Source organism: Medicago truncatula, chromosome 3, assembly GCF_003473485.1.
Source record: "Medicago truncatula cultivar Jemalong A17 chromosome 3, MtrunA17r5.0-ANR, whole genome shotgun sequence".
NCBI classification, from domain to species: Eukaryota; Viridiplantae; Streptophyta; class Magnoliopsida; order Fabales; family Fabaceae; genus Medicago; species Medicago truncatula.
The window spans coordinates 10313328-10330015 of NC_053044.1; the positions used below are offsets into that span (position 1 = coordinate 10313328).

The 16688-nt window shown below is 30.0% G+C and overlaps 1 protein-coding gene across 2 annotated transcripts; it reads right to left on the minus strand.

The window, feature by feature from the left end:
• Positions 1–4507: 4507 nt before the first annotated feature.
• Positions 4508–8552, minus strand: LOC112420364 (putative nuclease HARBI1). 2 transcript variants are annotated; one of them, XM_024779266.2, is made up of 4 exons: positions 8408–8552; positions 6803–7150; positions 5160–6711; positions 4508–5063 (listed from the first exon to the last, which is right to left on the minus strand). In XM_024779266.2, exons 2-3 carry the CDS (start codon positions 7145–7147, stop codon positions 6127–6129), a joined length of 930 nt encoding a protein of 309 aa, XP_024635034.1. In that variant the 5' UTR covers positions 7148–7150; positions 8408–8552; the 3' UTR covers positions 4508–5063; positions 5160–6126. The 2 variants fall into 2 exon arrangements, with proteins under 2 accessions (XP_024635034.1, XP_039687297.1); XM_039831363.1 differs by having other exon boundaries at positions 4508–5068.
• Positions 8553–16688: the final 8136 nt, after the last annotated feature.

The window sequence follows — 16688 nt, forward strand, 5'->3', positions numbered from 1 at the left end:
TAGCTAGCGAAAGATACCGAAAGCGAGTTGGCTCTAGTAGTAAGTACTTAGGAGGTGACATTACTAATACCGAGTAAAATATGTTGAACCTAAAAGGTAATTAGTTATAATTAAGGGAACAAGTGCTTGCTTGAAGGAAATAAGTTGTAGCCTAGTAGGACCATTCTCTTAAACCCTTGATAAGGTAAACGCTGATAGGAATGCCTGTTTATAGAACTACTGAGAGAATGTTTGGACTTATTTAAGAAGTAACATCTAAATCCTTTGTATTATTATATTATTTGTGTGACTTATCGTTTGAAGAGTTTAGGGTGTTACACACATCACTTTTCACAACACTTCTTACACACTCTTTTTCAGTTACATTACTGATTTGAGTGTTGTGCCTGCAGGCATCGGAGCATTCTCTACCACCGTTGCTACTCAATCGTTCTCAACGGACATATCAAAACTCGCACATACATATAATTGCTTACTCAGCAAGATAGACAAAGGAAGAATTGATGAGAAGTATCACTTATTCTCTACACCGTTAAAATAACATATTATTGAATGTTTGCACACTTCAAGAAAAATTTATGCATTGATCAAATATACAATAACATCGACCGGTTGGAATTTGAAGTTGGTTATAATATATTTCAATAATAAAAGGTAACAACACTGTGAATTTAAAATACCAGCAACATAGATAAAGAGATATGAGAGGGATTATAGATTCGTGAGGAATGGCTTGAACATAGAGATTGAGAATTATTTCTATAAAAAAAAAGATAGAGAAGTTCACTGCCTATGATTTTTTTTTTACAATTCATTCATATGCAAGGTTTAGGGTTTAAACTCCGACCACAAAAAAAAAATCATTCATATGTTTTTTTTTTTTTTTTTTTTTTTAAATTGAATATGTCTGGTTGAGAAATGCTTTTTAGTACGAAGTATTGCCACGAATTTTCACGGACGCGTGGATCTATACGTTATCCACGCGCTGCAAAAATGGTAACACCATCCAACACATTGACTTATCATGTACATCACCACTTTATTGTTTTTTCTATGTCTTCTCTTCATCTCTCTCCTTTGATATGTTCTTTTTACAGACACATCTTCTCTATTGTTGAATTTCTCTCAATTGTCCAAATTACTCCCTTTCTTTTCTCAACTTCAGTTTTCACAATCTTCATTCACAACAAAAAAAACATAAAAGTTACTTAATTATTATTTTTTTCCAAAAAATGAAATCCATTTTAACATTACTGTAGTCATCGGATCAAACACAACAAATAATTTAAATTCTCCCCTCAACACAACAAATAATTTCAATTCAAGTGAATTTTACTTTACAATGAGAATTATTCATAATCTGGGTTTAACAATGAGTAATTATTTTCATATAAATTAACCCTGTGTGGAAGAAATGGGAAAGTAGAAAAATGAGGTCATATATGGGTAATAGGTTAGAAGAGAGAGGACATAACATTGGATTAGATGAAACATTGTTATCAACACATGCAAGCAGATGAAATTTGAGACATAGATGGACGAAGAATTAGAATTGTTAATGAGATAGGATAAGGATTGAACTGAATGTGAAGGTTATGAAGAAGATGAAGGTGACATGGGAAGATATGGACAGTGTTGTTATAAGAGGAAAAAAGGTTTGAACTGAATGTGAGAATAGAAGGTGGGTGAGTCTATGACTCACAGAGTCATCAACCGAATGAGAGGTTGTGACTCGTTTGTTTAAGATTGTTTATAATTTTCAGCACGTGTCCGTAAAAATTCGTGGTGAAACTCCCGTACCAAATAGCAGTTCTCATGTTTGGTTATTAATTATTGCCGTCCTACTCCCTCTGTCTCAAATTGTATGACGTCTTGGGTATTTCACACATATTAAGAAATGTAACTAATATTGTGCGGGAAAGAGATATTATGAGTTGTTTTACAAAATTGTTCTCAATAAATGATATGGAAAAGATAAAGGAAGGAATTGAAAGAAGAGAGAATAATAAATAGTTAAGGATATATTAGGAAAAGTAACATTAATAAGCGACATACAATTTGGGACAAATATTTTTTCTAAAGTGACATACAATTTGGAACGGAGAGAATAGATCAATTCTTTGGTGATTTTATGTATTTATTGTTTGTTTCTTTTATAGTGCTATTGATTTATGATTACAAACACTATAAAGTATTTTTTACAAAATTGATAAAAACACTAAAGTATTTTTCACAAAATTGATAAACTTATTTCACGGCATAAAAAAACAACCAAAATGTCTTTTTTTTCAACCTTTTTGGTGGCTTCGATTAAAGTGTACTAAACGAAACTCAACAATAGGGTTAAAAAGGATTAGACAAATGCAATAAGAGAGGGAGATTGTATAACGAGGATCATTTTCAAAACTCTCTTCCTCCTCAATATCGAAACTTAGTGATATGTCTTCCAAATTTAATAGTTATATTGCAAACTCTCCTAACAAACTTAGAGATTAATTATTATTTATTCCTTAGCACATGACAAAATATATATATTCTATAGAACATATAAAACCATAGCCATAACAATATTAAAAAAAAGGAAATAAACTAGCTAGCTAATTCTTCTTCCTATCCTTTTGAGCAGCATGCAAATCAGCAAAATAGCCCTTAGGATTTTTCTCAAATTCCTCCCTTGAAATGTTGGATCCATCTCCTCCAGGTGCTTTCATTGGATCAACCTTAGTGGTACTGCCAACGTTGTCCTTTGGATTGTTTGCAGCAGAACCAACATTGCCATTTCCTTTGCCGTCCATAGTTCAAAATGATCAAAGAAATATAATTAGATTTAGATTAGATCAATAATAAACAAGGTTTGTGTTTCAAGGGGGGTATGAATAAGAAATTGAGCAGCTAGTTGTGTCTTTATATAGAACATTGTTGATCTCATCTCCTACCTCTTAATGACTTTAGCTTCAATTTTCAATGTCTCAGCAAAAGTGCAGTCAATTGTTCTCATTTCTAATGTTAATTTACCATTGAAGTGTGTGGCCGGTGTGTGTTAATGAATGCATTATGTAAAACAATGACAAGTTAATGAGGTTAATTTTTTTAAAAGTGATTATTCAATTAGATTATTAAAAGAGACTATTCTATTAGCAATATTAATGAGGTATATACTTATAATTTTGTTCAAATTATCCTTGACAACCCTCTCTTGTCTTATAGATTATCTGGTCTTAATTTAACCCGTCGAGCAACAAGTCAATTCAATTATGGGGACAGTTTTAGATCTACATAATAAACCGATAAACATTTAGTGCTAAGTAAGGGGGAAGTATAATATGTCCCAACTTGTCACATTCCCACCCTTTCTATAAACTTTTGATGTCTTCTTGTAAGTTACAAACCAAATATTTTATATGCGTTTAAATCTTATCTAACAAAATTAGTTTAAAGGATGAGAGTGTTCAGACACATTTATGCATCCAATAACCTGAAAACAAGAATAAGTTAAGACTTCCATACAACTTCAAAAATACATCATCAAATTTGATGAATACAACAAATCAAAAGATAATTCAAGCTAAGTAGAATATCATTTAACTTCTTTATTAAATTTTCATTTAAACTTTTTTCATTTTTCATTTCTAGAACCAAAATAAAACTTCCAAACAAAACTAGCTACAATATTCTAAAAAAAGACAATCAAAAAACAAGTTATCAAAACTTTTACTTACAAACAATCCAACATGAATACCAACATACGGCTGGTATTCCTCCTAAGCAAGCAATGTACCCGAAAAATCACAATTTCTAGTTTCCATTTCTCAAAATCAAACAGTAGTAAAGCGTAAACAATAACCAAAATTCATGCACCAAATTTTCAAATTAATTTCAAGAAACTAATTCTAATTCATAAACAATAAATAAATCAAAAATAACAGTGGTTTTAACTTTTCAGCTTCGGAAGACCGACACTTTTAATCGAAAACGTGTTTGATAATGTCATTGTTCGACACCTACATTAAATTATCATTTTTTCAAATTATTAGTGGTGTCAAAGTGTGGTCTCGGTATCTTGTTTGTGTCGATATTTCATAGCCTTTGAGATCTCAACGATCATAAAAAAAAAATAAAAAAAAAAAACTAAATTAAAGTGAGAAGCAATGAACGTAACGTACCGAAGAGATTAGCTATGTTTGGCCAAGCTTTTTTAGGGCTTATAAGCTTTTTGGAAGCCAAAGCTAATAATAAGTGCTTTAGAAGCAAAGCTAAAAGTTGTTTGGTAAGTGTCATTTTTTTTAACTTCAAAGTGATTTTTAAGCTAAAAGTTGTTTGGTAAAATACATATTTAAAAGCTTAATGTTTTAGGACAAACTATATATGAGATATAAATGAGTGAATATTTAAAAATAAAAGACAAATGTGAATAAAATTTCATAAACTGTCATATGAAAGTATCTCTCAAAATATTTTTATAAAACGTAAATCATCCAACAAGAGCTTAACAGTACCATAAACAATATCCTTGTAAAAAAAAAAAAAATACCATAAACAATATTAAAAGACTTTAGAAAATAATTCATGATTAGAAATTTAAATTATCAAAAACTCTAACGATTTCTATTTCCAACCAACCCGGCTACTATTCGATTTCGAGCTCTGTCCATATAGCCTCCATCTTGTAGTCTTCTTGGATTAAATGAATCCATGTCTTCGTGATTGATTCTTTCTTCTCTATGGTCAATCATATATCCTGGAATATGGTCACATTTGTTAAATTCTTCATCTTCAATACCACACTTTCGAATAAAATTATGAAGTGCCGTTGTTGCAACTATGATCTTTTGTTGTTTCATCAATGGAAATGGTCTCATATCAGATAATATATGCCATCTTTTCTTCCAAACCCCAATAGTTCGCTCAATTACATTTCTTAGTGAAGAATGTGCATGGTTGAATACTTCATGTATGCCTTCTGCTTGACTTCCTGCTCTAAAATCTGGAATGTGATACCTTTCACCCTTGTATGGTGCTAGATACCCTTTCATATTTGGATATCCAGCATCAACTAGATAGTACTTTCCTAAAAATAATAAAACAATTTTTGTTAATATATATGAAAATTTTAATTTAAAAAATATAATAATTTATTACAACAGTGAGAATATCCTTACCTTCAGGAGGATGAGGAAACACATCTTTCATTTCTTCAATCGTAGTTGAAAGAATACGTGTATCATGTGCAGTACCAGGCCAGCCAACAACAACAAAAGTAAATAACATGTCTAAGTTGCAAACTAACATAACATTTTGTGTTGGAAATCCTTTTCTGCCGATATAACGAATTTGTTCTTTAGTAGGAACAATGGCAGGAATATGAGTTCCATCTATAGCTCCAATGCATCCTTGAAAATGAGGCCAATACCTATTATCATCTCTAATTTTGGATGGAATTTCTACAAAGTTAAAATCAGGAGGTTTGACAATTTCGGTAGCTAATAAACATAAACTATCCAGAACTTCACCAAACTTCCTACTTACAGTCTCTCCTGATTTTCCAAATTTATTTTGGACATTTCGATTAGTCTCACTGTGTGCACAACTCCAAAGAAACATAGTCAAAGCCTCCAACGATGTCATTTCATTAGATGGATGTAACCATCCCTTACTAACTAATAATTTTTCAAGTTTCAGCACAGCATTAGATTCCATCCTAAACATGTTATAACTTTCGCCTGGAGTGTTAAGAGTTTCTCGAACCCAATTCCATCCATGTGAATAAAGAAATCTGTTACCTTGCTTTAGTAAATACTTCATATGATAATCAATTGCAATTGCTGCAGCAGCGTAATATATTTTGTAAAATGAGCATCGTCTTTTTTTAACTTTTCTTGAATGCCCATTGATTTCATTAGAATGCATCTATAGAACAATTTATAAACAACAACATAATCAAATACAAATAAATATTCATTATAGTAGTTCAAATGCATAAATTTCTCAACCATAAACATATAATCCAAAAACTAAAATGATGGAATGCAAATACATAAAAAAAAAAACCTTAAAATTCAACCAAAGCATTAAATCAACTGACATAAAAATTATAAAACTTAATCTTAACCTAAACCATAGACTCTATCACTTATACTTGTATAGAACCCACTCTATCAAATCCTTCATGGAATCTTTCAGGGTCATTAGTAAGACTCTGTTTTGCTCATCCTTAACCATTTCTAAAGCATAACTAAATTGTTTCCCATCCAAAAGTCCTTCTTCCTTTGCACTTTTTAATATTGAAACACATGTTGGAATAGAATATTTTCCATTGACATGAGATGTTGCTTCAATTTCAGCCTTTTCAAGTTCATTATGATTTTCTGCTACTTGGACTAATCGTTCTAATGTTTTTCTCATAGCTGGTGCAGTCCCAACCTTTGTCTTACTCTTTGTTGCTTTCTCATCCATATTTGGTGAAACCTTTCTTTTATTTTTTGATTGAGTGTTTTCCACAGGGCTTAACTCATCAATGTTGAGTTCATCATCAGATTCAATAATTTCATGAGCCACATCTGCAGTAGTATTTTTTCTAATAGACTCTAATGGCACACCCATAGCTGGTGCCCATGCACATTGACTAGTTGCCACAATCTCTCCAAATATGAATTCCAATTCATCACGAAATTCCAAACCTTGAAATCGAAATTTTGCATATTTCACATTCTCCTGTGTAACCAATAAAAATAAATAAAATTTAGGCTATCTAAATTCTCCTATTTATTTTCAATGAATAAAATTTAAAGTTCGTAGTACTAACCCTTATCTTAGCATCCCACCAAGCAGAATCAGCATCAATATTTCCTATCTGATGATTCCATCCTAAACCAGTTTCTTTTCCTAGTAATTGTTTCCATATAGTCCACTCACCTCTTAAAGTGTCCATCCTATTCTTCAGCTGTTTTTGAGTATAGTTTTTATTAGCACGCTTGTTGTACTCGTCACGTATTTCTTCCCATTTTTTATTTCTAAAAGCAATACCTGGTTTTCCGCATTTACGAATCTCAACCATACAAATGTCAAGTAACATTTTGGTACTAAATGTATCCCACTTTGCTTTTCCTAAATTTTCAGAACTATTTGAAAGGCTTTCTTTAGAAGCCATGAACTGCAACAATACATATATTAGAAACTTGTGTATATTTATGAATCATAAATATGTAAGCAAGCATTTTTTTTTTAATAAAGGCAAAGAAAATTAAATTGCAGAAAAAAGTGGTACAAAGAACAATTGGGGGGACTCAAAGCCTTAACCCAATGAAACAAAAAGAGAGGCTAAAAGAACCCAAACAAAGGCTAAGCCAAAACAAACACAATGACAGTCCTGCAAGCTAACTAAATCCCTTAGGATAACTCAGACACTGCTACAACTACCATACGCAGAAAGCAAAGTCAAGTCTCTAACCACAAACCAGGAGACAAATTCCAACCAAAATTCTGTCCAAATGAGAGCCACAACTATGCATATAGCAAACATGTTAATGTATATATATACACACATAGGGAAGAATAAGCTTTTTATTTCTTTAAAACCATTTTTTCTCTGACGAAAAATCTCTTGGCAATTTTGATGTTGGTACTATTGTATATAGGAAAATGCTAATGTTAAGAAATCCTTACTTTACTCTAAAAAGCTCTTTCTTTGCAAGTGGCAAGCAAGCTATATCTATGGTTCTATGGTTAATGACTTCATGCTTGGAAAGAATTGTATTCAGGTTTGGCATAAGTTTAGTAATATTTTATTGAGATGTGCTTAACCAACTCTTTAAAAGTGTAAAAAAAAATATTATTTTTATTATAAAACTTTCTTTTTTTAAATCTTTTAACAAGAACAATTGTTAACTAACATACATAAACATAGACACCGAACACATATACGTCGAAATTGATAATAATTTTATAAAATAATATAATTTAATGTAATTATATGTGTCGGTATTGAACACCGATGTATCAAATACCAACGTATATCTGACATCAAAACACATCTAGTTCAAAAAATATTCGTATTTGTTAATATAACTCTTGTACACTTCTGATTGACGTGTTGAATATATTCATATATATTGCATTTAGTAGTATTAAATATTCTTAATATACATACTTACGATGTTGACATGTTGTATTACTTTGACTTTGATTTAGTTGATTTTGGGTCATATATCATATATAGCAAACATATGTCAGACATGAATAAAGGAACATGCAACTTGCAATCACAAAAGCATAAAAAAGTATGGTATTGATTGAATAACAAACAAAAAAAGAAAACAGAAGTGCATAGAATATTAATTTGATAACATGATTCAACAAAATCGAAAAGAAAAAACAAACAAAATAAAATAGATGCAGTGAAAAATAGTACCTGTAGATCTGAAAAGTCTGACAACAGCAGCAGCTAGGTTGAAGATATGTGGGAACGGTTAAGAAGAATAACTTATATATATAGGCAAATAAAAAATGCGGGAACAATTAAGATAAGCATGTAGAAAATGCGGGAACAGTTAAGAAGAAAATGCTGGAACACGTAAATAAATAAATAAATAAATAAATATATATATATATATATATATATATATATAGGCAAATAAAAAATGAAAAAAAAATATTAAAAATAGTGCCAAGCAAGTTTCGAAGTGTGTTCTAGTGCACAGAAGCTCCGAATTTTTTCCAAAAGTTCATTTCTATAGCTTCTCGTAGAAGCTCAATCTATTCAATTTTGTACATTGAACAAAAGCTACTTCTTAGGATAAATAGCTTTATTAGAAATGTGTTTGGCCCTACTTTCTCCTTATAAGGAGAAGAGAAGCCCAAAAAAGCTTGGCCAAAAGCGCGAAGTTCAGAAGTTAAAATTTGATTTAAGAGTAAACAAGTCTGTTTGTGAGGGAGAAAATATTGAGAAACGGTGAAGGACATGTTACACAGTTCGTGTGTTTATATATAATATATATACGCACAACCAAGGTATAAAACTATATTATATTTTACTATATAAAGAATATATACTTTTTGACTAAGATAGAGAAAATAATATTTTTATTTGTTTCAAAAAATATAATACTTTATAAAATAATATATTCTATTATATAAAGAATATGTACTATTTTGACTCTTGTCAAAAAAAAAATGTACTATTTTCACTAACGTAAAAAAATAAAAATAATATATTTTATTATATAAAGAATATATACTATTTTGACTAAAATTTCTTTAAAAAAATAATATATCATATTTTGACAAAGATAAAGAAAATAATGAAATACTATATAAAATACTACTATTTATATATATATTACTAGCATTTTTTTTTCCGATGTGGCCGGAGGTTTGAACCCCGAATCTTGTATATTTTTTGCATTGTCCCAAACAACTGAGTTAAGCTTACGAGGACATATTACTAGCGTTTAGATTGGAACGAAGTGCATGGCTGTCCACTTTCTTACTGTGTTAATGGATGTAAATTACGAATAGTAGTTTTTATAAAATTTTGATTAAAATTAATTTGATTTAATTAAAATTAGTAATATATAAAAATAGTAGTATTATGGTAAAATATTATTTTATATTTTATTTCATTATTTTCTTCATCTTAGTCAAAATATGATATATTCTTTTTTTTTTAAAGAAATTTTTGTCAAAATTGTATATATTCTTTATATAATAAAATATATTTTTGTTTTTTTTACGTTAGTCAAAATAGTATGTATTCTTTATATAATAGAATATATTATTTTATATAGTATTTTCTTATTATTTTTTTAAAACATATAAAACAATTATTGTTTTCTCTATCTTAGTCAAAAAGTATATATTCTTTATATAGTAAAATATAATATAGTTTTATATCTTGGTTGTGTATATAAAGAAAGACACGAACTATGTAACATGTCCTTACCGTTTCTCAATATTTTCTCTCTCACAGACAAACTTGTTTACTCTTAAACCAAATTGTAACTTCAAAAACTTCGCGCTAGAGCATATTTAATCTCTACGACACATTACGTTACATTGCTTCTCACTTTAATTTAGTTTTGCTTTTTTTTTATTTTTTTATGATCGCTGAGATCTCAAAGGCTATGAAACATCGACACAAATAAGATACCGAGACCACACTTTAACACCATTAATAATTTGAGAAAATGATACTTTAATGTAGGTGTCGAACAATGACATTGTCAAACACGTTTTCGATAAGAAGTGTCGCTCTTTCAAAGATAAAAAGTTAAAAGCATTGTTGTTCTTGATTTATTTATTGTTTATGAATTGGAATTAGTTTCTTGAAATTAATTTGAAAATTTGGTATATGGATTTTGGTTAATGTTTAGGGTTTACTAGTGTTTGATTTTGAGAAATAGGTACTAGGAATTGTGATTTTTCAGGTACATTGTCTGCTTTGGAGGAATTCGAGAACCAGCTGTATGTTTGGATTGTTTGTAAGTAAAAGTTTTGATAAATTGTTTTTCTATTTTCTTTTTTTAGAATATTGTAGCTAGTTTTGTTTGGAAGTTTTATTTTGGTTCTTGAAACGAAAAGTGAAAAATGTTTAAATGAAAATTTAATAAAGAAGTTAACTGATATTGTACTTAGCTTGGATTATCTTTTGATTTGTCGTGTTTATCAACTTTGGTGATTTTTTTTTTAAGTTGTATGGGAGTCTTAATTTGTTCATGTTTTTGAATTGTTGGATGCATAAATGTGATTGAATACTCTCATCCTTTAAGCTAACTTTTTTGGATGAGATTCAAAGGCATATAAGATATTTGATTTGTAACTTGAAAACATCAAAAATTTATAGAAGGGGTGGGCATGGGACAAGTAGGGACAGATTATACTTCTCCCTTACTTAACACTAAAAGTTTATCGGTTTATTATGTAGATCTAAATCTGTCCCCATAATTGAATTGTTGCTCTACGGGTTAAATTAAATCCAGATAATCAATAAGACAAGAGAGGGTTGTCCAGAAGGATAATTTGAACAAAATTGTAAGTATATACATCATTAATAAAGCTAATAGAATAGTCTCTTTGAATAATCTGATTGAATAATCACTTTTAAAAACTTAATCTCATTAACTTGTCATTGTTTTGCCTTTTTTTTTTTTTTTGTAAATGGTATTAGTGTAGTTTGGTCATTTTTTTTGCACGAGATGTTTAAGGTGGAGGGGTATTACAAAGTTACACTCAACGATTATCGTGTTGCTGCTGTTAAATGCTTAAATGAAGCTCATCAAGAAGAAGCTAAATTTCTAGCTTAAATAAGTACAATTGGTATGTTGAACCATAAAAATTTAATTGATATGTGGGGATATTGTGTTGAAGGGAAAAATAGACTTTTGGTTTATGAGTATATGGAACATGGTTCATTAGTTGAGAATCTATGTTCTAATTCAGTTGATTGGAATAAGAGATTTAAGATAGTTGTTGCAACAACTAAAGGTTTCGCTTATTTACTTGAAGAGTTTGGCTTATTTACACAGAAACAAAGAAAATGAAACCTTAAGTGACTCCGACAACAAATTCGTCATTTTATTACTACCAAATTTTAGTTCACATGGAAAAGAATTCAAGTAAAATACCCATGATATAGGTTGTTTCAACAATCTCTCCCAAACAATTTCATTAATCCTTAGGCTGGCAGAGAAACACAAATGAACAAATAAAAACATCTCTTTGTTAAAACAAGGTTTAATTGCACTTTTGAACCCCTTTCTTTTCAAAAGTTGCGGTTATAGACCCTTAATTAATTTAAATACAAAACAGTCTCCTATGTTTTGATTCTTTGGCAGTTTTGACCCCAAGGCAAAAAAAAATAAAAAAATATGACATGTGGCACCTCACTTAGGTGTCACGTCAGCGTTGACCGAGTCAACAATGGACTGAGGGTCCAAAAATGCCAAAGAATCAAAACATAAGGGGCTGTTTTGTATTTAAATTAGTTATGGGTCCATAACCGCAATTTTTGAAAAGATAAGAGTCCAAAAGTGCAATTAAGCCTTAAAACAATGACCACCGTAATCAACTAATAATAAAAATTGTGAATTTACTAGTAATAGACTAGCCCAATGAATGTCCATAGTCTCTATTAAACAAAATTTATCCATCAATAAAACACACATAACATCAAATTCAACCCATCATTAACTTCAGTATTGCCAAAATCTTAGAGATAAATTAATATATATATATATATATATATATAAATATATATATATATATATATATATATAGATTTTCAATATACACATAAATGTTTAAGTCTATTCTAATTAAATTGGTATGGATAACAAGAATAGTGAATCACCGCAAAAATGAGGAACAGACACAAAAATTACCAGATTGAATAACCAAATCAAACGAGAGGGAGATGAGTGAGTATACTTGAGTTGAAGAACGCCGATGAGAGAGAGTACAAAGAGCGCCAGCGAGGGTGCTACGGTTGAAAGAAAACCGCTGGCGAGAGAGAGCACAAAGGAAGAATAATGGAGACGCGATGGATTTCAATCAGCGACAGGTGAAAGGGGAGGATCGATGATCGAAGACAGTGAAATCTTGCAAGGTGCTAGGGTTGGGAGGAAAGGGAAAGGGCATGGGGGAGAGAGAGGCTGAATGAGGTGCTACAGTTATTTATTTATTTTTTATCATTACTTTTTTTTTTACATGGATTTGGTAAAAAATATTATTAATTAAATATGCCACACGAGAGTGGTAAATGAATGGTGCTGCCACCTACGGTGGTCAATATATCAATGCTCTTTTAAAATAAGTATGATATTTGACCGTTTAAAATGAGAGATTGGAATTTGAGGGCCGCACTGCGTTAATGCAAATCGGAAAAGTCTCAAAATAAATGCTTCCAAATTTCAAGAATTATTGTGTTTTTCCTTCGGTTCATTCCAATGCCTTGGTGACTATTTGGTTCATTGTGTGGATAATTGATATAGGCATCCCCATTTTAGATGACATATCTCATAATGTGGATTATAGACTTAACAATCTTTAATCATATTTTTCTACTAATATGTAAAAATAAAAGGTATCATATAAGATGTCGTTTGATTTATCTCGATAAATATATTTTTAAAATATCGAATTTTCATTATTTTTTCTAATAGATAATTGAAGATATTAAAGATAAAAATTATTCATTGATATGTGTGATAGAGTCAACTGTGTCACTTAATATGGAACGGATGAGTAAGTATTACTTTAACAATTTTGTTAATAAAATAAGATACTACTCCCTCCGTCCCAAATTGTATGTCGCTTTGGAAAAAAATTGTCCCAAATTATATGTCGCTTTACAATACCAATGAAATATTAATGTTATTTTTTCTATTATATCCTTAACTATTACTCCCTCCGTCCCTTATTATAGGATCCTTTTAGGAAAAAAAAATTGTCCCCTTTTATAAAACCATTTTGATATTTTCAAGTGCATTAATTTTTTCTTTACAAAATTACCCCTATTTACTCTACATATTTTTTTTGAAAAGCAATAAATTCTTTTTTCCTTTGATAAAAAAAAAGAGCAATAAGTTTACGTGGGAACTCCCAATTCATACACCGAAGGCTGCCTTTATAATTATGATATTCATGTCCTATAATTTTTCATGAAGAATATATTTAGTTCTCTATATGTTTATATATTGTTGTTTCATGCTCCTTGTTCTTAAAAAATAAAACGCCATAAATTTGAAAATAATTCATAAAAATTTTAAGTTTGGAGCTTCAAATTTGAAATTTTGGGAAAAAAAGAATGATTCCAAATTTTTGTGGACAAAAAAAAAATGGAATGGTTATTCAAGTAGTAGTGGTTATTCACGTTCCATTTTTTCTGTGCAATGGCCTTTCCAAGTTTACATTCAAGTAGTAGTGGATAATTAATATAGGAAAATAGTGAATTGTGATTTCAATTATTAGAAGGGCAAACATGGAAAAAAAATGTCATTTGTCAACAAATTTAACAAAATAATCAACTTTATTAAAATCCATGTTTTTTCTAAAAGGGTCTTATAATAAGGGACGGAGGGAGTAATTACTCTCTATTCTTTCAATTATTTCATTTATCTTTTCCATACCATTTATTAAGGATAATTTTGTAAAACAACTCATAATTTCTCTTCCCCACATAATATTAATTACATTTCTTAATACGTGTGAAATTGCCAAAACGTCGTACAATTTGGGACGGAGGGAGTATGATACAAGATTAAAGATGGAGAAGAGTAAATGATATGTATGATGCAAATAAACAAGTAAATGATCAAATGTAAATAAAAACCACCAACAATTCATTTACAAGTTGAAGTTATAAGAATATGGAAGATCAATGATGCACATCGACTAATTTTATTATTCATAACATTTTCGTTTGGATGTCCATCTAGAAAAAGTAGAGACAAATCAAACCACAACCATAAAGAAAAAGTAGCAAAATGAATTCGGAATAACGTCAATCAAACCAACCATATGTGAAAAAGACTTTGAATTTTTTTTTGTTCTATTGCCCTTAAGCATCACGTGAATCATCAATCAAACCAACCATAGAGAAAAAGTAGCAAAATGAATTCGGAAGAACATGCATGCATGCGAAGAAACGTACTGAGAATAAATGGAGAGGATCCTAACCCGGAGAATAAACGGTTCAAATTGATTAAATAAAAAATAAATAAAAGAGTAATTATCTATTTAAAAGTTCTTGTTCCATTGCATGCCTCTTGATTTGTGAGGAATGAAAAATAGAAGGAAAGGATGGAATAGAATGAATGAGTTTCATCATATTTCATTCCACTCCATTCAATATTTACAAATCCAACCAACATAATCATAATATTAACATTATTTTCTTGTTCTTACAATGGAAAAGTCGTTTTCTTTTAGATGTCGTGTGTTCGACTCTTCTCTTTAATATATTTTTGTTATAGTTATTAAAAAAATGGTTCTTGTTGATATTTGAACTAGCTCTCCTACACTGCATTCAGGAAAAACAAACCACCGGACCAATTAACATCTTAACAATATTTTGAAACAACTAAATATATATTTCATAACATTTTGACACCCTAAACAAATCGGATCAATTAACATCTTAACAACTTTGGGTCCCTCGGGATCTTCTATTCTTCAGAGTTTGGAGGTCTTCAGAGTTAGATGCATATCTTCACTTTCTGAGTGACTTCCTTTTATTGATCTAGATGTTGACTTCTGATTGAACTTTCTTCAGATCTTCTACCGTAGCCTTGTAGCTTCTTTTGTGCTTCTGATGCTCTTATACATGTTCAGACCTTGTTAAATTTTAATCTATGATCCTGCACACTTGAACATATATTAACATATCCAATTGTTCTTTAATACTTTATTATCATCAAAACTTCAGAGAAATTGTACAAAATCAATTTTGTTCCAACATCAATACACAATTTGGACCTTAAATATTTTTAGGGTTAATGGTGTTTTACCCCCTATAAAATATTTTTTTTTATTTACCCCCCTGTAAATTTTTATTTTTTTTGGAATACCCTAATAGGTCATAAAAAAACGACTTTATTTTCTTTTTTTTTTGCAGAATTTTTTTGTTTTTTTATGGGAAAATGCTAGATATCAAGAATGATTTATCAAGAAAGATTCAAGAATGACATGTCACAATAATCACTCTTAGATTTCAGTCTCATTTATTCCTTTCATAAAAAAGAAAAATACATAAGACCCACCACCCCATGATTTTCGGCCCGACAGAGATTTTATTGGCTAACATTAATTTAAGTACAATTTCTTGATAAAATCTAATGGTGATTATTCTGCCATGTCATTCTTGAATTTTTCTTGAGAAAATCTTTCTTGATATATAACATTGCTTTTTTTTATGACCTATTAGGGGGGTATTCCAAAAAAAATTTTTTTTTACAGGGGGTAAATAAAAAAAATATATTTTACAGGGGAAAACCTAAAATGACCTATATTACAGGGGGGTTAAAGCACCATTAACCCATATTTTTAATTATCTATCACAAAGAATTATGTAAAAAGTAAATATGTTTTAAATATTCATCAAGACAAATTAACATCTTATTTGTTTTTTTTTTTTTGACAAAAACAAAACGATATTCATTCATTCAAATCGATATAGTACATCAGATACAAACATCGCTAAGAACGTAAAGGGTGAATATACAAACAAACTCACAGCACCCAAGTTAATAGCATACAACGACAAAATGCCTACAAATAATATGATAAAACATAAATCACTTAAATACCCATGCTTCCGGATCTGCAACGTTAACGTTCAAATCATTGCTTGAATTTGTAATTGATTGATGTAGATCTTTCAATAGGAACTGAACAAACACCGCGACAAGACGCAAAATCAAACGCCGCACAAGACGACGAACAACGCCGCACTTAGACGACGAAATCACAAAAAACACAAAAGTAGAAACTTGATAGATGTGAAAACCACTTATTTAGATTGAAAGAAAAGAGAAAAAAAAGATGTAGAGGGGTGATTCTAGGTCAAAAAATGACCTAAAACCACCTCTCAATGAACGAAGGAGAAATAAAGTTTAGAGAGAAGTTGGAGTTTCTCTCACTAGAAGTTGGAGTTTCTCTCAATGAACGATAACATCTTATTTGTTATCATTTGTTTT